Raw genomic sequence first — 24,816 nt, forward strand, 5'->3', positions numbered from 1 at the left:
GCCTACGATAAAAAACTTTAAATTTCCATGCAAAACATTGTACCGCTTTCAGCATCAAAAATCTGACATAATCATACCACCAGGGATGTTAAGGGAGTAAATCCTTCCAGGGCTGAAGTAGTTAATTCTTGTATTGTGAGCTTCAAATAGTGGCCAAAATGGGGTATAGTTTTCTAATTGAGGTATTTCAGAAAACTATACTGCATTTTGGCCACTAGATGGAGCTCACAATACAGGCGTTAATCTCAGAAAAAAATAGAGAAATTGGCCCAGATTCACAAAGCACTTACGCCGACGTATAACAAGTTACGCCGACGTAAGTGCAAATGTGCGCCGTCGTATCTGTGCGCCAGACCCACAAACTAATATGCGCCTAAAAACAGGCTAAATGTTTTATAAATAGACCTCTAAACTAAGTTAAAATAAATCCAGTATACAGTCTCCTATTATTTCTGAAGAATATACTAACACATGCTTATGATTCCATATTTGTTTATTTCAGGTAATTAATTGTTTACACAATTTTATACACCTCTGCAACAAAATGTTTTATAATTTAATTTGACAAGTTATTAATGTAATTATAATAACATGATGAGTTGATGCGACATAATCTAATTATGTGATGAATCAACATCATAGTGTTTATTCTAATCTTGGGAAAAGGTTTGTAGTATCTAATTTTACAGACTGAATAATGGATATTTTAGCTAGGTCAGTGAAAGGGTACATTTAAGATATTCTGTAAGATAAATATTAAGGTGTATTATACAGAATTTAAATAGTGTCAACAAATTGTGCAGCACTTTACAAAAAAAAGGGAGACAGTACAGTTACTAAACAAAAGCGAGGGCCATGTTTCTGGGAGCTTACAATCGAAAGGGGATAGACAAGCAATTCAAAAAGTAATAGATGTGAGAGGATGAATTGATGGAGAAAGTAAAAGTTCAGTTTAGGTAGAGGCGGAATAGGATTCCTTGAAAAGATATGTTTTCAGGGATCCCCTAAAGGCAAACAAAGTAGGAAATGGCCAGATAGATTGTGGCAGGGAGTTCCAGAAGATGGGAGAGGTTCTGAAGAAGTTCTGGGGGGAGAGCATGGGAGGAAGTGAAAAAGAAGCAATAGTGTGAACCCCGCCTTAAAGTTCATGAGCGTGTACAGGCAGGCATCCTAATACTTTTGGTAGTATTGTGTATTTGAACATAGGCAAAAGCAGAAAGATTTGGATAGAGAATAGATGGAAAGAGAGGTCAGAATCCAGCATTACACCTCGCTGCCTGGGATTGGGGGAACGATAGTTGTGCTATGGCTCTCGATGGAAAAGTTGGAGGTGGGGATAAATGAGCTTAGTATTATAAAGACTGTGTTTTAGGAAGTGGAGTGATATTCTTGCTAATATGTTAGTGAATTAGTAGCAATGCACTGATACCAGTTTCTTAAGACCGGGCAGAGGTACAGATACTTTTTCCTAAGTTATCAGGGCCTAGACTTGAACCTGGGACCTCTGCTGTGTCTGGCAATAACTCTTCTCGCTGAGTTAATTGAGATGCTGGGCAGCACCCTGTCTATCTCCACCATCAGGAGCAGGGCTGGACTGGGACAAAAATTTGGCCCTGGACTTCATCCAGACTGGCCCACTTTGACAGGTCTCTCCCATGGTGGCCGAACAACTCCCGCACCCCCCCCCCCTCGGCCACCCGCACCCCCTCTCCCCCTTCACTAGCCACTAGCCATTCTACTTTATTAGAGTAGAATGTCTGGTACTGGTACTCTGAGGCCCCGTACACACGACCAGACATGTCCGATGAAAACGGAACGTTTTCATCGGACATGTCTGCTGGGGGATTTTGGTCGATGTGGGTACACACCATCAGACCAAATTCCCCGCGGACAGAATACGCGGTGACGTGGTGGCGATGACGATGATGCGGCGACGTGCGCGACCCAGGAAGTTCAATGCTTCCACGCATGCGTCGAATCACTTCGACGCATGCAAGGGATTTCGGCCCAGCGGACATGTCCGATGAGTCGTACTAACCATCGGACATGTCCGACGGACAGGCTTCCAGCGGACATGTTTCTTAGCATGCTAAGAAACTTTTGTCTGCTGGAAACCTGTCCGCTAGGCCGGAAAACTGTCCGGTAGGCCCTACACATGGTCGGACATGTCCGCGGAAACTGGTCCGACTAACCAGTTTCAGCGGACATGTTCGGTCGTGTGTACAAGGCCTTATAGGCAGTACCAGTGGGAAAGCTAGACATTATTTCACCGGGGCAAAAAATCAGTTTGGTGCCCCCCCTTATGGGACAAGATTAGGCAGAAGTGAAAACTCCCAGGCCATAGCTGTTAAGTCAGCTGTCTGTCCCCTCCCCCATGCTCCTCTGTCATCCCCCTTGCTCCTTCGGTCCCCCCCCTGCTTCTTTGTCCCCCAAGGTGAGCGCTGCAGGGAAGAAGAGGAGATGAGCACGGCGGGAAGGGAGAGACAGACGGGCGGAGGGGGGCGGCGGTCCGCTGTCACTGAAGCCGGCCCACTGAGCCATCGGCCCACCGGGAAACTCCCTGTAGTCCCAATGGCCAGTCCATCCCTGATCAGGAGCCAGGGTGACTGCCTGTGCACCTATCCTGTTGGTCGTGGTAGTTCCGCTATTGCTATAGCAACTGGTCTTTGAGCCTTACTCCTGATCGTGACACAAGTACTTGCTGACACCAATTACCGATACCTATTTTTAGTGTCACGTGACAGTTTTTTAGACCAATAAAACATTATTACTCAAGGCGGCAGTTAGCCCCGGTTCACATATATGCATATTGGATGCCTTTTTGAACCACATCTGATTCATATGACATGCGAACCAAACCAGCATTCTTTGGAGCCGGTTATTTTAAAGAGTCAGGTACAATTTTTTGTCCAGTTCAGATGTGATTTCAAGTGTCATACATTTTAGAAATTTGCACTTTATTAATCTTTATTAATCGCAATGAAACCTTCCCTGCACATATGTGAACCCGGTCTTACAGTCTGCGGACTTGAAGGTATCAGTTTTAGTATCAGAGAATTTGCATGAATATCGGCACCGATACCGGCATGTGTGCAACACTATAAATTAGTGATGTGCAAGGAGACTGAAGAGGTAAGCTAAGGAGTAGAGAGAGAGATTTTTTTAACAGCATAGAAATAGCATTGAAAGGTATGGATGGCTATCAACTAAACAAGAAAAAAGGTGTAGATAGAGCATAGGAGTCCAAGGACTCATTTACAGAAAAAAGAGGAGAGGTGACAATAAATTTGCAGGGGACACTAAGGTCCCATTCACACCTGAGCATGAGTCGTGCGATTTTACCGCGACTTTTGCAGCGTTTTTTGCCACGATTTTGTACAGGTCAAAAGGTCACCAATGTAAAAAGCAGAAAAATGCCAAAATCTGCCTAAAAAAAAGTCCCAGAACTTGTTTGAGCGTCAGGCGTTTTAGAGCTTCTGGCTTCAGGCGTTTTAGAGCTTCTGGCTTCAGGCGTTTTAGAGCTTCTGGCTTTAGGCGTTTTGGAGTCGAGATGTGAACCATCTCCATAGAGAATAATAGATTTTTTCCCCTCCAGCATTTTGTAGCTTGAGGCTTCAAGCTACAAAATGCTCAGGTGTAAATGGGGTCTAAAGGAGAGCATAGATAGGTAGGAGGAAAATTGAGAAAAAAACATATGACACAAGTAGCAAGGCTTTTTTTTGACCTACATCAACATGCCCTACATGCAATTCCTGCCTTCCAAAAGCGAAATTACTGGGATATCATTCGAGAAGTGCCAGCTACTTGCAGCCAGGGGGCACACCACTCCACACTTTTATTAGTGACACTGAGAGCAACTTTATCCAGAGTCTTTTCTTTGTGTAAACTGCATACAAGACTGGAAGCAACCTATGTTAATAGGGTGGTTAGATGTAAATAACTGATGCTTTGTTGTTCACTGTGCAAAGACCTAATCTGTTTTGAGGTTTTAAAAAAAACTGTAGTAAGAGCACTGTGTTTTAGGTATTTATTTTTTATATTTTTGGATGTTTTTTGAACACTGTAATAGTCTCATGGTATATGTGGAATACAAATTTGCCTTTGGAGTAAAATTTTAAGAGGGATGATGGTACGATGTACCTACCCTTATCTAATTGTGTTTACCATGACAATAGTAAATTAATAGTTGGTGGTTCATATACAAGGTGAAGTCTTGTATGGATTCAGTTTTACACCACACTTGCATGGCTTTTGCGATATATGGCTTTCTGCCAGGGTTGCAGTGGTCAAGGCCAAATTCATTGTGTAGTGAATGAGGGAAGCAAAGTGTGTCCAAGCAGGGTGAGGGTGTGTTGTTGTAGACAGAAGTGACCAGGTCAAGGCAGGGCAGAGGTGATATTTTGTTACGAAGGTCGTACAGTAGAGAAAAGAAGTGATAAAATGGTGAAGGTTTCTACTAGTAACTGTTTACTGGTTGAAGACAGGATAGCATGAAACTGAAAAGGTTGTGATCATAAAGAGGAAAGGGGGTGTTGGAGAGGTTGAGAGGGGGGAGTATTTAAGGTCAAGGGTGTTGCCATTAGAGTAAGTAGGAATGTGTGTCCATTGTGTGAAAAAGATGAGATTGGGTTGAGAAGTTGAGTGGTAGCCAGGGTGTTGGATGTCAAAGTCACCAAAAATAATAGTGGGCATTTCAGAGGAGAGAAGTTGATAAATGAGGACGATAAATCACAACAATACTCAGTGAAACAGTAGAAAAAAATATATAATATTTTTTTTTTTTTAAAAGCCTATGGCGTGTGAACACACCCAAAAAAACTCCACCCGGTGCAAAAAAAATGTGCACACACATAAAGAGTGTTCACAAAAACGTGCAGACGGGTGCAACGTCAAGTGGTCCTCCTGTGAAGAGGGACCCAAACCCTGATCCCCCGGGGCGTTAGGCTCCAGACGAGGGACTGAGGTACTGTGGTCCGAGCAACCGAAGCCGACACGGACCCAACTTTCTCGGAGGGACTGCCGAAACAGAACCCTCCCAGTACTAGGTGGGGCTCCCCCAAAGGGAGACCCCATGAGAGCAGGTGAACTAAGCCAGAAGGCCATGTCCACCCACTCCCAAGACGTTCAGGGCTGGCCCGAGGACCCGCACCCTACTAATCACACAGTGACACAAAACGTGCACAAAAAAAAAGACAAAAATGTGACAAACATAGGCTTAAATTAAATAAAGTGGGGGAAAGGGATAGTGGAGAGGAGAGTGAAGAAGTGGTCATCGTGTTCAACAATGACCAGGCCCTCCGGCCAGGAATAAAAAAATCCTCCGGTCCTAGCCAAAAGGCCCGACTCAGGAGGCAGGTGCTAAAAAAAAGCGTGTATCTGGTGCAGTGACCGTGGTATCTTAAATCAATGTGTCCCTCACACACAGTGATCTTCAGATACCCCTGGACTGCCACTCCAGGGGCACATGCACCATAGGCTTTTCGTTCCATATCCAACCCCCCGACCGGCCAGTGCAGCCCTCCACCCCTGCCAGCTAGAGAGCCCTTCAAGGTTTTCTTGGGGAGAACTGCCGCTCCAGTTAGCAGCCTCCGCCAATACTAGCCCCTCCAGACCCTCCGTCAACCCAGCAGATTTGCATGGCCTTACCCCGTCCTACTCTCAGGGCAGTACCAGCTCCTCCTACCGGATCGCTGACAGAGATAGCACTTACACCAGCCAGCCAGAAGGCCAGACTAGAACTCGGCAAAAAGACCAAGACCAAACGCAGCACCCATCCTCACCAGGAGCACCCTTCCAGATGGCTCAGACTCAACCATGGGCCGGCCCCCAGTAACTGTCGGGCAGCCCGGCGTAGTCCCTGCTGAAACCATCCTTCCAGGTGCAATGACGTCATTGGATTGCATCCACCCTCCCGATGTAGGAGGTGCTTCAGCGCTCCACTGACAACTGATAAGAACAGATACCACACTCGATCCTAGCCAAAAGGCCGAGAAGCGACAGGGAAGACACCACAATCAGCACGGCCAGAGTGCAATGGCCGAGCCTCGCCCTGGGAGAACCACCTTCATGATCATGGTGTCTCACCTGCCAGGTAGAAAAAAAATATATAATGATCTTCAAAATAGGTGAGGGCTAAATAGGCAGGTGTAGGAATCCCATTGAATCTGGGGGGGGGGGGGGGGGGGGGACGAGTCGAGTGGAGCTCACTATGGGAGAGGACAGCTGGAGAGGCAAACTCAGACCCTTGAAGCCAGGTTTCAGTAACAGCAAGTACATTAAGGGAGTTGGAAAACAAAAGGTCATGGACACAGATGAACTTGTTGCAGACAATACAGGCAATTTAGGGGAAACTTGTTTTTGAAAGCAGGGGAACAGAAATTAGAGAGTGTGGTCTGTAGCTGCTGACAGTGGAAGGAGGGTGCTAGGTGTGGGAGTAAAAGATAGCAGAGGGCCAAGATTAGGTTAAATCTCCCTAGAAGTTAGGGGATGCAGGAAGACAACAGAAGTAAGATGTGAATGAGGTTTATATGCGTACCCACAATCCAGTGACCTGGAGGTTAAATCATTATGTGGATTCAAAATTAGCAGGGCAAATGAGCGTAGTAAAAGTGGGGTAGGAATTGGGGAAATATATATTTATATGTTGTGGGGTTAAAAAAGGGTACATGAACTGAGAGTGAAAAAAGCAAGGTAGAGAGAGCATATTACAGGATAGAGAGAGTAGGGAACATATTGGGAATAAAAAACTTGAGTGGAGAAATAGTTTCCCTTGTTCAGTCTGTTTGGAGTGGAGCACTGCTGTTTGTAGATGCTTGCTTGTTTCTGCCTTAGTAGAACTGGCTTGTTAGGGCACATGCACCTGGCTGCAGCATGCAAGAGTGGACAGAACCTGCCTTAAAGTGGTTGTAAAGCCTTACAGACCACTTTCACCTACAGGTAAGCTTAGATTAAGGCTTACCTGTAGGTGCTTGAAATATCTCCTAAACCTACACGGTTTAGGAAATATTTACAATTGCCTCGTACGGCGATGTCTTCTGCGCATGTTCCAGTGTATTCGGCACATGCACACTCTAGAAAGGGCACGCTGTGCCGTTTCTAGATTGGGTCATGCTGTGACTGGCGGCTCCCGTGCGCATGTGCGGGAGTGACATCACGCGACTCTGAACAGTCATAGAGCCGGAGTTCGTGGCCCCGGAAGGAAAAGGGGGGAAGAATGGACACTTCCAGCCAGCGAGGAAATCGGGGACATCACAGGCTACGGTTTCAGGTAAGTGACACATAATGGACTTCAGGTAAGTGACACATAATGGGCTACTTTGCGATGCATAGTAGCCCATTATACTTTACCATTGCAGGGAAACAAAGAGACTTCATCTTAAAGTCTTTCTTGGGAGCCATATCTACTGTGTACAGCCATCCATAAAAAGCGGTTAAAGAATAGGGTTGTTTGAGGGTACATGCCAGTACTTGCATAAACACATGCACAGACAGACAACCCTGGGTGAAGAATGTCTGTGTCCAGGGTTGTACATCTGTGCCCATTTACGTTTATGCAAGTACCAGTGTATACCCGCAAACAGCTGCATACTTTAAGGCCTTGTACACACGATCAGTCTAAACCGATGAAAACGGACTGAAGTTCAGTTTCATCGGTCCAAACCGACCGTGTGTGGGCCCCATCGGTCCGTTATCCTTCGGTCGAAAAATTTAGAACTTGCTTTAAAATTGAACCGATGGACACCTAACCGACGGTTAGTACGCAAAAGCATCGGTTCAAAACCCGCGCATGCTCAGAATCAAGTCGATGCATGCTTGGAAGCATTAAACTTCATTTTTCACAGCACATCGTTGTGTTTTACGTCACCGCGTTGGACTTGATCGGTTTTTGAACCGATGGTGTGTAGGCACATCGGACCTTCGGACCGTTCTCATCGGATGGACTGATCGTGTGTACAGGGCCTAATTGTATTTCATGGGTGGCTGTATTTTAGCAACTGTGGATCCCAGAGAAGATTTTTTGCAGGTTCTGTATGTTCTTGCATGCTGTATGGCCCTCTTGATGCTTTGTGCATGACATCTTAAATTTCCATGCTACTTGTACCGAAATAATACTTTGGCATAAATAATAATTGGCTGTGCTTATGCTCCCTGGCTTGTGCTTACCCCATAAGTTGTTCTTACTTTATTGGGAAATGAGTTGAGGGGGGGTGTTTGACAGTAATAAATTAAAAGCTGAAAGGAGACCATTTCCTTCTCCAGACTTAAGAGGAGAAAGACCTTCTGGCTTGTTATCAGCACTTAATTGAAAAGCCTTTATCCTTTACTGTCTTTCTTGTTATCATTAACAAATTCCATACAAAATACTTAGCACCATAAAATTATATTTGGTGCTGTATTCTCTAAAAAGGGTGGTATTAGGAAGTGGGTAAGGGGTGGAACCAAGGAACGGTGCTCGGAGGTGGGTAGGGGTGGAGTCAAGGGGTGACTCGGAAGGGAAGAATTCCTGCACCTATTCTCTGAGAAAAAAAGTCCTGCATGTAACACTCCCCTCCTCTCAGACTGACAATTTTGCTTTCCAGAGGCACCTCTGTGCTCATTCATCCAGAGTGTAGGCACTGCAATACAAGACATGTGTTACTGGACAAATCACCAGGTGAAAACAGAAGGAAAAAAAGCTTAAAAAACAAAACAAATGCAGTCAGCACATCTAATGATTGGTAAGCCAATAACAAGCAGGGCTCTCTGATTCCTACTGTATTAAGTTGTATTGTAACTGTACTGTCCACCCTATGTGCGCCACACAAACGATATATAAATTCTGTATAATAATAATAATTCAAAAATTTTTGGTTTCGGGTTTATTACCATTCTAAGAAAAATAATTCACACCAATATGCACTACTGTTCATTGGGCAAAATACAAGCCTTTCCTCACCACCATGCCTTCCATAGTCTTGGTGCGGTTCACATAGACAAGTATGATCCGCTGGTCACACAATATTCTTGACGTCATCCTGCTCATGTCAGGGCTCAGAACGAGTATAATCAGAAGATAAATTCCTAAAGAAAAAAATATATACTTCATTTTATAGTTCTTCCATTTATGTTGCTGTAGTACAGTGTTTCTTTAATGATCATAAATCAGTGTGGGAAAGGAGTTGCAATCAGGGCCGCCTTAATAGCATCATGGGCCCCTGGGCAAAGTAATGCTCTGGGGCCCCTACAATGACAATGCAGGTAAACGGACATTAAGTAGGTAGGGGGCAGACTGCCTCCCCTTTGCATCTATCACTCTCAGTGCCATCATGGGGCCCCCAATTTTCGGGGCAGCATGGGCTCAAGGACCAGCTGCTTTGGGGAAAGTGCAGCCCCCCCCCATGCAGCTGGGGCCCCTGGGCAGTACCCAGGTGTGCCCTCTCATTAAGACAGCCCTGGTTGCAATACAGCTATTTGTGCCATGGCTTCCATTAACCACTTCATTACTGGGCACTTAAACCCCCTTCGTGCCCAGACCAATTTTCAGCTTTCAGCGCTGACGCATTTTGAATGACCATTGCGCGGTCATACAACACTGTACCCAAATTATATTTTTACAATTTTTTTCCCCACAAATAGAGCTTTCTTTTGGTGATATTTGATCACCTCTGCAATTTTTATTTTTTGCGCTATAAACATAAAAAAACTGACAATTTGGAAAAAAAACACAATATTTTTTACTTTTTGTTATAATAATATCCCATTTTTTTTTTTTTTAAAAAGAAAAATTTCCCTCGGTTTAGGCCGATACGTATTTTTCTACATATTTTTGTTAAAAAAATCGCAATAAGCGTATATTGATTGGTTTGCGCAAAAGTTATAGCGCCTACAAAATAGGGGATAGATTTATGTTTTTTTTTATTATTTTTTTTTTTACTAGTAATGGCGGTGATTTGCGTTTTTTTTTTGTCAGGCCTGCGATATTGCGGCGGACGTATCGGACATTTTTGACACAATTTTGGGACCATTCACATTTATACAGCGATCAGTGCTATAAAAATGCACTAATTACTGTATAAATGTGACTGGCAGTGAAGGGGTTAACACTAGGGGGTGAGGAAGGGGTTAAATGTATTCCCTGGGTGTGTTCTTACTGTGTGGGGGGAGGGGACTGACTGGGGGAGGTGACCGATGCTGTGTCCCTATGTAAAGGGACACAGATCGGTCTCCTCTCTCCCTGACAGCAGGTGGAGCTCTGTGTTTACACACAGAGCTCCACGTCCTGCTGTGTCACCGACGATCGCGGGTGTCTGGCGGACATCACGGCCGCCAGGCGCACGCATCGGCTCCTGAGTGATGCGCCGGGCACGTTGTTTCCCCGCTGCGCGCCCCCAGCGGAGTGCACGGGGAATAACAACAACAGGACGTCCAGGGACGTCCACCCGGCACTTGAGAGCCGCGCTGTGGACGTCTTTCGTCCATAGCGCGGATCCCAAGTGGTTAATGCTTTTCCTAAAAAACAATTAGAAGGTTCCAAGTGGTTAGTGGAAATGCTTGTTAATATTTGGCAGCATTTACATTTATATTCACACCTTTTTTGATGTGGTGCAGTTTACAGCCAGGCTAAACTACAGTGAAACCATATACTAGAGAGTTCCATGTGTTTGTTTTCTCACTAATGTGGATTTGTATTAACCAAATACAGTTTTCCAGTTTCTTTACTGCATCTCCTATAAAGATGAAAGGTAATACATGGAAAAAGTCACTATATGTGGATTTTTCATGTATTTCAGTGTATGAGGCTGCTTATAAAATGCAGGAGGTACCCTGTATATGCACATGTATGTATGGAAAAGTCAGAAAAGGCGAATAATGCACTAAAATGTGCGAAGAATCCAGGTTATTGCAATGTTCTCCATGATGTTAATGTTTTTCCTTTTCCTCATGAAAATGCCTTCTTGGCACATGCTCTGTATTAAGTAGTATATCATTTTCTCCAGGATCGACTTGTGTACAACTAGCCTGTTAAATTTTCCCAAACGTTCAGTGCTGCCGGCTATAGCCGTCAGCACTGATCATTGTATTCTGCCAGCAGGAAACCTTCCCCCCCAGAATACAATAGCTCAGTACAAGTGATTCCCCCATCCACATTGAATGTGTAGATGGGGGGAATCGACTCATTTTTAGCCATGTGTGTCCGCAGAACTGGGAGAGAGGGTATGCTCCGCCCCTTTTTGGCAATGTCATGAAGGGGAGAGGCTTAGTCATCATATAAAGCGCAGGCATGCCAAGGTTTGAGAAACCTAATGCAAAAGCTTAATAGAAGGATCAAGCTGCCATTGTCTGATCATCAATTTCTTATCGGTTTTTAACCCCTACCCTGCCCCACCCCTAAGTCTGCCCCTAAACACGCCGTCATAAATTAGCTGATGAAATGACACTGTTAAATGTTTTATGAGGAATTAAGTTCCAAAAATAAATATTAACAACAAATTTAACAATATTAACATACTATCAGTTCCAATCAGGGCATCCTCATCATTGTCATCAGTGCAGCCTCATTAGCACCCATCATGCAGCTTATCAGTGCAGCCCCATCAGTGCATCTTATCAGTTCTGCCTCATCAGTGCAGCTTTATCAGTGGCCATCAGTGCAGTGTATCATTGCCCATCAGTGCAGCATATCAGTGCCCATCAGTATATCGTATTATTTCCCATCAGTGCAGCCTATCATTGCCCATCAGTGCAGCATATAATTGCCCATCAGTGCAGCCTATCAGGGCCCACCAGTGCAGCCTATTAGTATCCCACCAGTTCAGAGCATCATTGCCCATCAGTGCAGTGTATCATTGCCTGCCAGTGCAGTGTATCATTGCCCATCAGTGCAGCATATCATTGCCCATCAGTGCAGCATATCATTGCCCATCAATGCAGCCTGTCATTGTCCATCAGTGCAGCATACCATTGCCCATCAGTGCAGCATACCATTGCCCATCAGTGCAGCATATCATTGCCCATTAGTGCAGCATATCAGTAATCGGTGCAGCGTATCATTGCCCATCAATGCAGAGTATCATTGCCCAACAGTGCAGCCCGAGAACAAAAATTTGAAAAATGTATTCCGACAACAAAATCCATTCTCGTAATTCCGATCATGTGTGGACCATTCCGACTCACAAAATTCCATGCATTCGTAATGGAAATAGCACATTCGTCACGCTGTTACGGACTGAAAAGCGCAAGGCTGAAAAGCGCAAATCGTCTCTCACCAAACTTCTACTAATGCGACTGGTATTGAACTTCCCTTTACTAGTGCCGTCGTACGTCACCGCGTTCTTGTCGTTCGGAATTTCGGACAGCATTTGTGTGACAGTGTGTATGCAAGACAAGTTTGAGCCAACATCCGTCAGAAAAAAATCCACGGTTTTGTTGTCAGAATTTCCGATCGTCTGTATGCGGTATTACAGACAGCACACTGGTCCAATGCCAGCCCAGGAGGCGGGACTTTGTTTGACAGTGGCCGGCTATTCCTATACAAGCCGCATCTCGGCGAGAGAACCCTGCTCTGTGTCATCCACCTGCCTGACCCTTCTGACAGTTTCCTAGCGTGAGGACACCTTGCTCTGAGGGGGGGGGGCACTTCCCCATGCATGTAGCTTATCCAACATGGCCTCTCCTGCTTCCAGGAACTGCACGGAGAAGTAGGGGAGCAAATGTAAGGTGAGTATTCAGTTTTGGGGATATGCACATTAAATTGGACATGTGCTTTGCCCTGAAAAGCTCAGTATCACTTTGGAATAAACTTGCACTCAAATATCTGGTCATATGTATATATTGCCAAATCTGTATAGGATCAGACTACCCAAGGCCTACTGGTGTAACAATAGCCATAGAGAACCAGGTAACTGCTATAGTGACTAAGTCAGAAGGGCGGCCCCTTTAAGGAGGCTTTCAAGGAAAAATAACTGTAAACTTTTAGAAGGGCTGAAGTCAGACCTTAGAATGTGGCTCAGATCCCCATCTGTGCAGTAAGAAACATGTCTTAGTAGTGTAGATTTATTGCCAACTGAACTTCTTGTACAGCCTGAATTTAACTCTGTATGCCTAATGCAGTGAAAATCCAAGTGTTTCCCCTCAACTAAAACCTTATAGGAAAACTGAGGTTTGTAATTCTACAAAAAAGTTTAAAGAAGCTAAAGTTTAAAACAGTTTGTATTAGAGTTATAAAGTAATTGTGTGCGAGAACAATAATAATTTTGTCATAATATAAAATATCATCATGGTTATTATCAGAGCTTTTTTTAGAAAATATGTACAGGAACTCGAGCATGGCCCCACAAAACCCCCCTCCCCTCCACACACACCCTCTAAACCCCATCAAATTTCATTAACAGTAGGAGGGTCTTAAAGGGTGTAACGGCTCTGGTGAACGGGAGTGAACCACAACTGCAGTTAGCAAGGATTTTCAATGCACCTCTCTATGTGAGAATTCAGTATTGGACCCCAGGCGTCACTCCACACAAACAGGAGTTTGGGGGTTCTCTACATCATCTCACATAAAGAAAGGCATTGAGCTAATAAGGTTGGACGCATTACAACATGTGACCAGACCTTAGCGTTTAAAATAATAGCATACACGTGAAGATTCCAATGCACAGCTGTATGCAAGCGATTATCACTTTAACGTAAAGAATGCATTAGGTCACCAAGGGAGCAGGTATGAAATCTCCTCAACCCCTAGCATAGAAAAGTTAGGCAGAACATGTTCAGTAACTTGGGGCATAGGCCCATAAACAAGTTATAACTTATGTCAAGCACGTAGTAAATAAGAACAGTTATAGCAACCAGTAATTGCATAAGAGGAATATATAGCTCAGCTTATTTAAGAGTATATGTTCCTTTAAGATCTTGTGCAGCAAACAGCCAAAGCACAACAGTCAGTCCCAAGTAGTAGATAATAGCTAATAAGCCTAGCGTTAAGTACAGGAATTGTTTGACAGCAATATGTGTAGCAGGTCTTCTTAAAGCACTACAAGTAACAGACTTTGTACCGTTTGCAGGGCTTGAGGCATGGGATTCCGTAGTGTAGGGTGTCATCAAGAAATTCCTCTTAGGGTGTCCCAGCATGGCAGTCTGCATTAGCTTCAATCAGGCAGGCATCCAGGGTGCACTGATGGGTACTTATGGGTGGCACTGATGGGTACTTATGGGTGGCACTGATAGGTGGCACAGATGGGCACTGATAGGTGGGCACTGATGGGCATAAATGATCACTGAGAGCTGGCACTGATGGACACTGAGGGGTGGCACTGATGGTGGCATTGCTGGGCACTTTTTTAAATGTTTCCTATGTTGTGCCCATGTTGCCAGTCAGTGCCCATTTGTGGGCACTGATTGGCATCTATTGCAAATATTTTTAACATGTGGATGGCCATGTGGTAGATACATGGCCATCCACGTTGCCCCCTTCCTTGGTGGTCCTGGTGGTCCAGTGTGGGCATCATCGGGGGGGCTACGCTGATAAACAATCAGCATATAACCCCCATCAGGAGAGCCGCCGATCGGCTCTCCTCTAGTCGCGTCTGTCAGATGTGAGTGAAGAAGAGCCGATCAACGGCTCTTCCTGTTTACATCGTGATCAGCCATGATTGAACGGCTAAAGAGCTGTAAAGAGCCACCAATCGGCTCTCTACTCGCGTCTGTCAGACACGAGTGAGGAAGAGCCGATCAACGGCTCTTAGCCCCCATTCACACCTAGGCGTTTTTACGCCTGTAGCGCTACGCCGCTGCCGCCAGAGGGCTGAAAACAGATGTCCCTCTATGGAGATGGTTCACATCTCCACGCCGGACGCCTGTCGCCTGCCGCGTGAAAAAAGGTCCCGGACCTTTTTTTCAGGCGTCTTCGAGCGTTCGGCTAGGAGATGGGAATCATCTCCATAGAGGGGGTCATCTTGGGGCACATCTAGGCGGACAATACCGGCGTTTTGTCGCCGCAAATCGCGGTACAAAACGACGCTATTTTTACCGCGATTTGCGGCGACAAAACGCCGCGATTTCGTCCGCCTAGATGTGAATGCAGCCTTACTGTTTTACATCGTGATCAGCCGTTATTGAACACGGCTGATCAGAGCCTTTAAAGGATAAAAGGTTGTCGCCATTCCACGAGCGAACGCAATTTTGAAGCGTGACATGTTGGGTATCAATTTACTCGGCGTAACATTATCTTTCACAATATAAAAAAAAATTGTGCTAACTTTACTGTTGTCTTATTTTGTAATAAAAAAAAGTGTATTTTTCCCAAAAAAAGTGCGCTTGTAAGACCACTGCGCAAATACGGTGTGACAGAAAGTATTGCAATGACCGCCATTTTATTCTCTAGAGTGTTAGAATAAAAAATATATATAATGTTTGGGGGCTCCAATTAGAGTGAAGGAGATGGCATTGAAAACACTGGGGAAGCTCCATCAGAATTGCAGGATTGCAGGTTTACTTGTCATGCCAACGGCCACCCCCAAGATGGCGGCGGGGGAGGTGGGAACGCACAGAGACACAGGATGGGGTATCCTGTGTCTCCGGCCGCGACGGCCGGTAATTGAGGCAGCGGCTTTCCGGCCTACTGTAGGCCTTAGCTTCCCCAGGCGCCAGGTTGCTAATTTTAGTCGCAATTGCGACCGGGCGCCTGGATTTTGTCAAGCCCTGCCCAAAACTGAATTTCACATTTCAAATGAGGTCTTACCAATGATTTCTACAGAGGCAAAATGATATGCCCCTCTCTGCAGTGCATACCTCTTTTTTTTTTTTAATACAGAGGATTTTTGCTTTCTTTGTAAACTGCAGCTTGGCATTGCATGCTATTATTAGACATGATCTACCACAGGGGTCTCAAAACTGCGGCCCTGAGGCCATATGCGGCCATTTGCTTGCCTTAATGCGGCCCTTGGGGCACTATTCCATCTAACTCTAATTGGGCATAATTCTTGTTGCTGACACCAATAGGGCACTATTCCTCCAACTGACACCATCAATTCTTTCCATTGACACCAACGATGGACCTCTAGTTCTCCCACTGTCACCAAAGATATGGTATTATTTACTCCCACTGGAAACTTGGACATTTTCTACTCCCAATGGCCCTAGTCTGGCCCCCCCTAAAGTCTGAAAGACCGTAAACTGTCCCTTTGTTTAGAAAGTTTGGAGACCCCTGATCTACCAAAACACCCAGATCCTTCTCCATCATCGATTCCCCAGTTGTACTCCTCCTAGTATGTATGATACAGAATTGGGTCAGTAATTCAGCAAGTGTGAAAACCTGAGCATCAGCATGACAGCCAGAAAACTGTCCTTTTCAGAAGTAAGCCAGCAATTGTATCTTGAATCTTTTTTTTCATTAACCACTTCCGGACCCCCATTGTTTTTCGTCGCTACTTTGAAGAGGAATACTGTTGTTATGGTAGCGGCTAGGTATCCTCTTCAAGAGCGGGCGGTCCGCTTCAAGATAAAAGTGGTCTCTGCTGCGGATTCACTGCAAGATAACTTTTATTGGTGGCGTGACCTCCCTCACTCAGCTCTCCGGTGCCCTCCGTCGCTTACCAGAGCTGTTGGTAGCGGCGGGGGCGATCGGATCCTCTCCCTAGGCTGACATGGAGACCAGTGAGGGGAAGATGGCCCCCACCTGTCTCCATATCATTGCAGGGTGGAAGAGACATCAAAACGTCACTTCCACCCAATGCTCTTAAAGAGACATTTTTTTTATGACAAAAAAATGTATTGCATTTTTGTGTAAATATGAGATCTGAGGTCTTTTTGACCCCAGATCTCATATTTACGAAATCCTATCATGCTTTTTTTTCTATTACAAGGGATGTTTACATTCATTGTAATAGGAATAAAAGTGACCCAATATGTTTTAAAAGAACAGTATAAAAAAATAAAATAAAAGCGGAGCTTGCATGCAAAAGCCAAGGCATACATGAGCATATGAAAACAGTGTTCAAACCACACATGTGAGGTATCACCGTGATCGTTAGAGCGAGAGCAATAATCCTAGTCCTAGATATCCTCTGTAACGCAAAACATGCAACCTGTAAAAAAAAAAAATTAACGCCGCCTATGGAGATTTTTAAGGGTAAAAGTTTGTTGCCATTCCACAAGCGGGCGCAACTTTGAAGCGTGACATGTTGGGTATCAATTTACTTGGCGTAACATTATATTTCACAATATAAACAAAAAATTGTGCTAATTTTACTGTTGTCTTATTTTTTTTTATTAAAAAAAGTGAATATTTTCCAAAAAAAGTGCGCTTGTAAGACCACTGCGCAAATACGATGTGACAAAAAGTATTGCAATGACCACCATTTTATTCTCTAGGGTGTTAGAAAACAAAAATATATTTGGTATATAATTTTTGGGAGTTCTAAGTAATTTTCTAGAAAAAACACCTGATCTCAGAAAGGGGCTCGGTCCTTAAGTGGTTAAAGCCTTTTTTTTTTTAAACAAACATGTTATAGTTACCTGCCTAGTGGTTTTGCACAGAGCAGCCCAGATCCTTCTCTTCCCGGGTCCTCTTCTCGCTCCTGGCTCCTCCCCCCTGCCGAGCTTGCTGTGGGGGAACCGAAGCAGGCATGCTCCCAGCTCTTTGGCTCTTTGTGTTTGTTTACTTGGCCCCTCCCCCTCCATCTTCTGATTGGCTCACTGGCTGTGACTGATAAGGCCAATCAAGAGTGTGAGTCCCTGGAGAGCCAAGGTTCTAATGGACATTGCTGGATCGAGAGGGGGTTCAGCTAAGTCTTAGTAGGGAGGGGTTGCTGCACACAGAAGGTTTTTTACCCTCATGCATAGAATACAAATCCTTGTGCCTTTACAACCTCTTTAATATATCTCCGTTAAAGAGCACAACAGTTCTCTCTAAACCATTCAGTACAGGATGTAGCTATTGGCTAACTTCTGAAAGCAAACTTAGGGCAGGCATGTCACTATGTGTGGTACTGCACAAGAGTCTTCCCCCATGGAAACATCCTCACGTCCGAGAGTTGGGTAGTGGCAGACAGTGTTTTTGGATGGGAGCTTCAGATTAATACTTTTCATATCAGTGCAGTGGAGTGGTTAGTTTTTCCACCTGGCAGCACTAGGGTCCTCAGTTCACTACATACATGGAGATAGCATGTTCTCCCTGTGGCTGTGTGAGCTTTCCTCCTACACTCCAAAGACATGCTGGTAGGTTAATTGGTTCTTGTCAAACTTGGCTCTAGTATGTGTATGTATTAAAAAAATCTCCAGCGATGTCCACGAGAGCCTTGGCTCTACGGGGACCCACACTCCTGATAGGCCTTTGGCTCCCGCTGCTGTAAATCACAGCCAGTGAGCCAATTCTTAGATTAGGGATCTTAGATTGTAAACTCCTTGAGGACAGGAATTGATGTGAATGTATAATAACTAGGGCTGTTACTGATTAAAATTTTCGTGTTCGATTAATCGTTATTTTTTTATCGATTAATCGACTAATTTCGATTAATTATAATGCACATACAGATCCAACTACTTTTAGCTGATCTCCTTGCATTGCAACTCTGCATTAGTCATTGGTAAATGTGGTATACACTATATACAATCACCCGACACTATAGTTTCCACAATCCATGACTTAACTTCACAGTTCACACAAATCCGTTTTAAATTCAAACTGTAGCTCTGACGTAAGTAATTTTTTCTTATTAAACTTTAAAGGGGTGGTTCCCCTAAAAATAAACTTTTGACATTGCATTTAGCAAATAAATTACAATTAGAATCGGCTTGTTTTATTTAAAAAATACCTCCGTACGTATCGTTTCCTATATTCGGTCCCACCGCCACTTCCGGGTACGATGCAGGCGGTGGGCGTTCCTAATTGATGGACAGGCATCCGACCGACGCATCCATCGCGTCACGAGATGCCGAAAAAAGCCGAACGTCGGTGCGCATGCGTCGTATAGAGCCGCACCGACGTTCGGCTTTTTTCGGCATCTCGTGACGCGATGGATGCGTCGGTCGGATGCCTGTCCATCAATTAGGAACGCCCACCGCCTGCATCGTACCCGGAAGTGGCGGTGGGACCGAATATAGGAAACGATACGTACGGAGGTATTTTTTAAATAAAACAAGCCGATTCTAATTGTAATTTATTTGCTAAATGCGATGTCAAAAGTTTATTTTTAGGGGAACCACCGCTTTAATTATAACTTTAATTATAAAACGTATCTAGTATATTGACTGTCAGTCACTTTATAGTAGGCAAGTAGGCATCACTTTAGCCAGTCACACAGACATACCAGAGTGTTTATATTTTCTGGAAGCAGACATGATCACATTTTATTGACAATATACCTTGAAGAACTGAACAGTCTTTCTCACGAAACGGATGTTGCCGACACACAAAGAATTATCTGCACAAAACTGCTTAGGACAGGAAAACAATAATTATTTTTGCCCACTTCCTCCGATGGAGCCTGATGTATCCTCCTGCTGCACAGATACAAAGGTACCTCAATACAATGGGTACAGTTTGCTCGCATCCAGTGGGGCAAGTCTCACTGTCCAGGCTGTCTGGTGACGTCAAGAATTTTGATCGATCAAAAGAATTAAAGATTAATCGAGGTATTAATCTTTAATTTCCCCAGCCCTAATAATAACTATGTAAAAGTGCTGCATAAATTAAAGGCACTATATAAGTATCAGTAATAAGTAGGGTTGTCCCCATACCGATACCAAGCATTTGCCCGAGTACTTGTACTTGGCAAATGCTCCCGATGCTTCACCCGATACATGTACTGTCAGCGGTGATCAGTGCATGGGGAAGTTACAAGTTTCTCTTCTCTCTCTCTCCCCCCCCCCGCGTGGCTTTTAGCTGCTTTAAAATCAGCGGTGATCGGTGCTTGTAACTCCCCCACACACGATCACTGCTGACTGTCCCGTGTCCTCCAGCCCCCCTCCGTTTTGCTGCAGTCTCCCTCCCTTTGTGTCCCCCGCCTTGTTTCTCTCTCCCTCCGTGTCCCCCGTGTTTCTCTCTCCCTCCGTGTATTCCCGCAGTGTATTCCTCCGTGTATTCCCGCCGTGTATTCCTCCGTGTATTCCCGCCGTGTATTCCCACCGTGTATTCCCACCGTGTATCCGCCATGTTTCTCTCTCCTTCCGTGCTCCTCCTCCACCCCCTGGAACTGTCAGGATGGAGAGCGGGGTAGGAGCCGGTAAATCTGGCTCCTTACTGCTCCGAATGGACCGTCAGTGATCACTGACTCTGTCCATTCACATAACTGAAACATTGTAAACTGTGATTACAATTTTTTTAGTTTATGAATGAAGAGAAGATGCTGTCTTCTCTGCATTCATTTTCAGCGCAGCTGATACTGCTGAGAAAGGAACTGGGGATTCTAGTGTCCCTAGTCCATTTCTCTGTCTCAAAGGGGAGATGTCAGAGGTCTGTTAAGACCCCTGATATCTCACCAAAGCCCCCCAACAGGGCTGAAAAAAAAAATATATATACATTATTGTAGAAAATAATAAAAAAATAAAATAAAAAACACACTGACACGGTCCACCCCCCCCCCCCAAAAAAAAAGAAAGCATTATAAATAAATAAAAAAATTGTAAAAAATTAAAAACAAATTGTTAAAGATAAAAAAAAACCTACTGACACATGTGCCGCTGTCACATGAGATAAAAAAAAAAGTATCGGTATTCGGTATCGGCGAGTACTTGAAAAAAAGTATCGGTACTTGTACTCGGTCTTAAAAAAGTGGTATCGGGACAACCCTAAAGTAATCCAAAAAATAACATGTATCACACATGCAGCATAGTGGACTGTAATTCTGTATATGCTTTCCTATTATAATCATATCTAAAAATAAAGGGCTATCATGCAATTTATTACCTTTTTCATATCTAGAACATAAGCTACCTGCAAAGAAACATTTAAACAACATGTTAAACATCATCAGTGCATTTTTCTGATATCACTGTAATTAGTTCTGCAAAATGGGGAAAGTGAAATGAATGCCAAGACTCGTTTCCGCTTGAGACAGCTGAAAAAATCTTACACAGTAGCAGCTAGTGGAAATGCACGTTGTCTATACTGCTATCAAATCTCTGCCTGATGGCTGAGGTGAAGAATGTGACACACCAGGCATAGTGACAAACTTTACTGGAAGCCTGCTCTTCCCTAACCTCATTTTCTTCCTGTCCATATCTCTTCCAGGAAACAATGACTAAGAGCAGATTGTTTCCTCTCAAACTTTCCACTTTTCAGTGATTGGGAGTCATGGTCTTTTTATGCATATGGCATAAAACAAGCGGACCTCGTGTTAGTTATGTAAACAAAGCTTAATACAAGAGCTTGTCGTAATGGTTCAAACTAAATGTGCATAATCCTCAACACTTTTTTTTGAGTAAATGCCATAGATTACAGTATTTCAGTCAGGAAGAGGCACTTCCTGTTTTAAAGCCACAAGTCATGTCTTGCTGTGCCCTAAAGGCCAACAGAGTTTGCCGTATTTGTTAGGATATTGTATGCAGTCTGTTCCCTGAGCTTCTAGAGGAGGCAGGGTAAAGACAGCTTGTTAACCCCATCTTAATAAATATTATGTGTTAATTGTTAGATGTTAACGATTTATTATAAACTATTAGAAAGTTGTGTACTGTAGTTGATTCGTTAATAATTTAGATAATTTTTTGGGTTCCGGCTTAAGCATAGCTCCCACCTGCCTTTTTGGAGGGCAAGTTCCTTTTTAGGAATTAAATCCTTCTATTCCTTGTTACTCCTCAGTTGTCTTTCTTTTTTAGGTTGAAAATGTATTTATTGAGTTTTATCAAAAATACAATAAAAGGAAAGGAGTCGAAAATGACAATTAACAACTCCATATTAATGAAGAAATACAGCGATGCTAATTCAACAAAAATAAGCATTCAACGCACATATGTGTACAAATCTGTATAAGACATAATTTAGCCATGGGGCCAGTATTTAAAGGGTCACTAAAGGAAATTTTTTTTTTAGCTGAAATGACTGTTTACAGGGCATAGAGACATAATAGTTAACTGATTCCTTTTAAAAATGATTAAAAATTGATAAAAAAACAATCATATAATGTGCCTGCAGTGTAGTTTCGTTTTTGCTGTTGTTTGCTGGTTCTCTGATGTACAGAGAGCCACTAGAGGGCAGTCAGCCAATAGAGAGCAGTGATACTTTGTCTAAAACTCCTCAGCACCAATCCAGTTTAGTTTTACACACAGTAATCACACCTCTTTGATTAGTGACCACCGTGAGAAATCTCCCAGTACTGTGGTTATCAGGAAACAGGCAACCAGGAAGTGTCCAAAACAGAGAGGATTTACAGCAACATCAAAGCAAAAACGAACAATGAGGACATGAAACCAGGACTGCAGCAAGGTAAAGGAAGCTATTTAGCTAAAAAAAAAAATTCCTTTAGTGACCCTTTAACAGTAGATTAAAGCCAAAATCGGTAAACCAGAAGAACCAATGGGTCCACCAGGGGCCTGTCCAGGAGTCAACAAGTAGCGCTACTAAACAAGGATAAAGGAGTAGGAGAGAGGACTGAAAAAAATAAGAGAAAAAAAAATAAGAGAAGCAGAGGAAAAGAAAGAGATATGGGCTAAGAGGCTGGACTGTCCAGTTGTCTCACATTTTTGCCTGAAGTATAGACTTCAATAAATTTGAATTATACATCAGACAGGAGGCTCATATCTTATGCATTATCTTTCTTTAATAATGCCCATAGCAGAAATACAGTAAACATTTATTGTAACTTAAAAAATTCAAAGAACTACCCTTCCCAGCAGTCCCTGGGCCAGTGTAGCCCCTCCCAGACCGTAGCCTATATAAGGGACTGTCTGAGGTAACCTATTCCTCTTTCTTTCTGCTCATAGCCAGAACTCAGATAAGTACATTACTCTATGTTTATAATTTTTATGTAGGCTTGCTTGTTATTTGGTTATCAGCAGCCTTTTTAATTTGTGTAGATCCTAATGTCACATCGTCTTTCCACAGGGTGCTGGGGATCCCCCCCCCTCCCACCCCGGCTTTTATTACAGCTACGGAGGTTTTTCCCTGCTCCGCTATTCCCTTCAACTTCCACCTGTATCTGTATATACCCTCTGATCCCCTCAGACCTTCATCTGTGTGTTGTTCTATCAACCTTCTGTCTTATGAAGCACAACTGATATTTCTAAAAATGATAAACGTTTAGTTTTTGCTGTATGCTTTTCCCACTTTGCTATCTGTGCCACCTGTTTTGTAGAGAACGCGGTTTCCTCTGATGTGTACATCTTACAGTCATTGGGCTTCTTTATTTGTTTATTTTACAATATACCGCTGCTTTGCTTCTTTTGTTTCCCCCCGGAGTGCTCTGCACACTGCTCGTTTTCTGACTGGAGGTAGGACGGCGCCATTTTAACATCTCGGCGCCTTTTTTCCTACCTCCCTTCTTCTCCTTCTCCTCAGAGCGTCTCATCTCTGAGGGGGGCGTGGCGGTGAGGATCTCCCTGCACCAATCGCGCTATTGTCGCGAATCGACGGCGCCATTGCTGCGGACCTGTCCTGGGGACCCCATCCTCCGTGTGCTAGGCCGTCTCTCCCCATCGCCGCCACGCCAGGGTGCGGGCGGCTGTATGGTTGGAACTCTGTGTAGATCTCACTGATCTATGCAAATCACGTTAGGCCGTAGTCTCGCGAGACTACGGCCCCGAGCCTCACGTCTAGCTCCCCTTGTGGTGGGGAATATCTCCCCTCATCTAACTTCTGTCACTCACACCTAGCTGGTGGGGAATTCCTCCCCTCCCCTGCTTCTGTCACTCCTTCACCTTCAGTTACATTAAACATCAGTTCTTGTTCTGGGAATTTATTCCCCTGTAGTCTATTCTACATATAATGAATATATTAATACATGTAAATAAATAATAAATTTAAATAATTATACGAATTAATAAATTATTGACTTATTAAATAAATATAAATAAATCAATGAACATAAATGTCTATAAATAAATAATTTATACAATCTATATGATTGATTGAATAAATAAATAAATATATAAATATATATAATAAACAAATTTTAAAATATAAACTATTAAACTATACTTTTTATATAATTGAATAAATAAATACATTTATATATATATATATATATATATATATATATATATATATATATATATATATATATATATATATATATATATATATAAATAAACAAATTATAACAATAATTGAATGAATTATAGAAATTACTATACAAGTTATAGTACATAACTTCCGTATCTTCCTGTGCTGCACGGCCGTGCTGTCCGCAGACAGCTGACTCCTCTCCTGTGGCTGGCGACAGATCCTTTACTCCCTACTGGTGCCACTGAAGTGGTGGACGCAGCCCTGGAAGGCCCTACCTACCTCAGTGCTGCACTGGTTCCTGAGCTGGTCGGTAGGTCCGTCCAGACTACCAGGGCATCGGTTGTTCCAACCCACATGCACCCCTATGTCCGGATCTCCCGGCAAGGATATAACGCCCCTGAGTAGGGCATGGCGTCCCGTATGCGCCGTCACATTAATGTGGCCTCCGTCTCCCCGGCAGGGGAAGTAATTAACATGCCCCAGGCAGTACCCTCCCAGGACTGCCGACCCATTGACTCCCCGACAGGGGAAGTAAATAACATGCCCCAGTCAGTACCCTCCCAGGACTGCCGACCCTCTGACTCCCCGGCAGGGGAAGTACATAACATGCCCCAGGCAGTACCTTCCCAGGACTGCCGACCCACGGACTCCCCGGCAGGGGAAGTAAACATGCCCCAGGCAGTACC

At 43.9% G+C, this 24,816-nt stretch overlaps 1 protein-coding gene and 1 pseudogene across 1 annotated transcript in view; both read right to left on the reverse strand.

Annotated features, from left to right (window-relative positions):
• Positions 1 to 24,816, reverse strand: part of THPO (thrombopoietin) — a 48,917-nt gene that overhangs the window by 6,531 nt on the left and 17,570 nt on the right. Inside the window, exon 2 of the mRNA XM_040349780.1 lies at positions 8,936 to 9,060. Coding sequence (XP_040205714.1) covers positions 8,936 to 9,060 — 125 coding nt within the window. The remainder of the gene's footprint in view (positions 1 to 8,935; positions 9,061 to 24,816) is intronic.
• LOC120938509 lies at positions 5,923 to 6,099 on the reverse strand (annotated as a pseudogene).

This window comes from Rana temporaria, chromosome 4, assembly GCF_905171775.1.
Source record: "Rana temporaria chromosome 4, aRanTem1.1, whole genome shotgun sequence".
Taxonomy (NCBI): domain Eukaryota; kingdom Metazoa; phylum Chordata; class Amphibia; order Anura; family Ranidae; genus Rana; species Rana temporaria.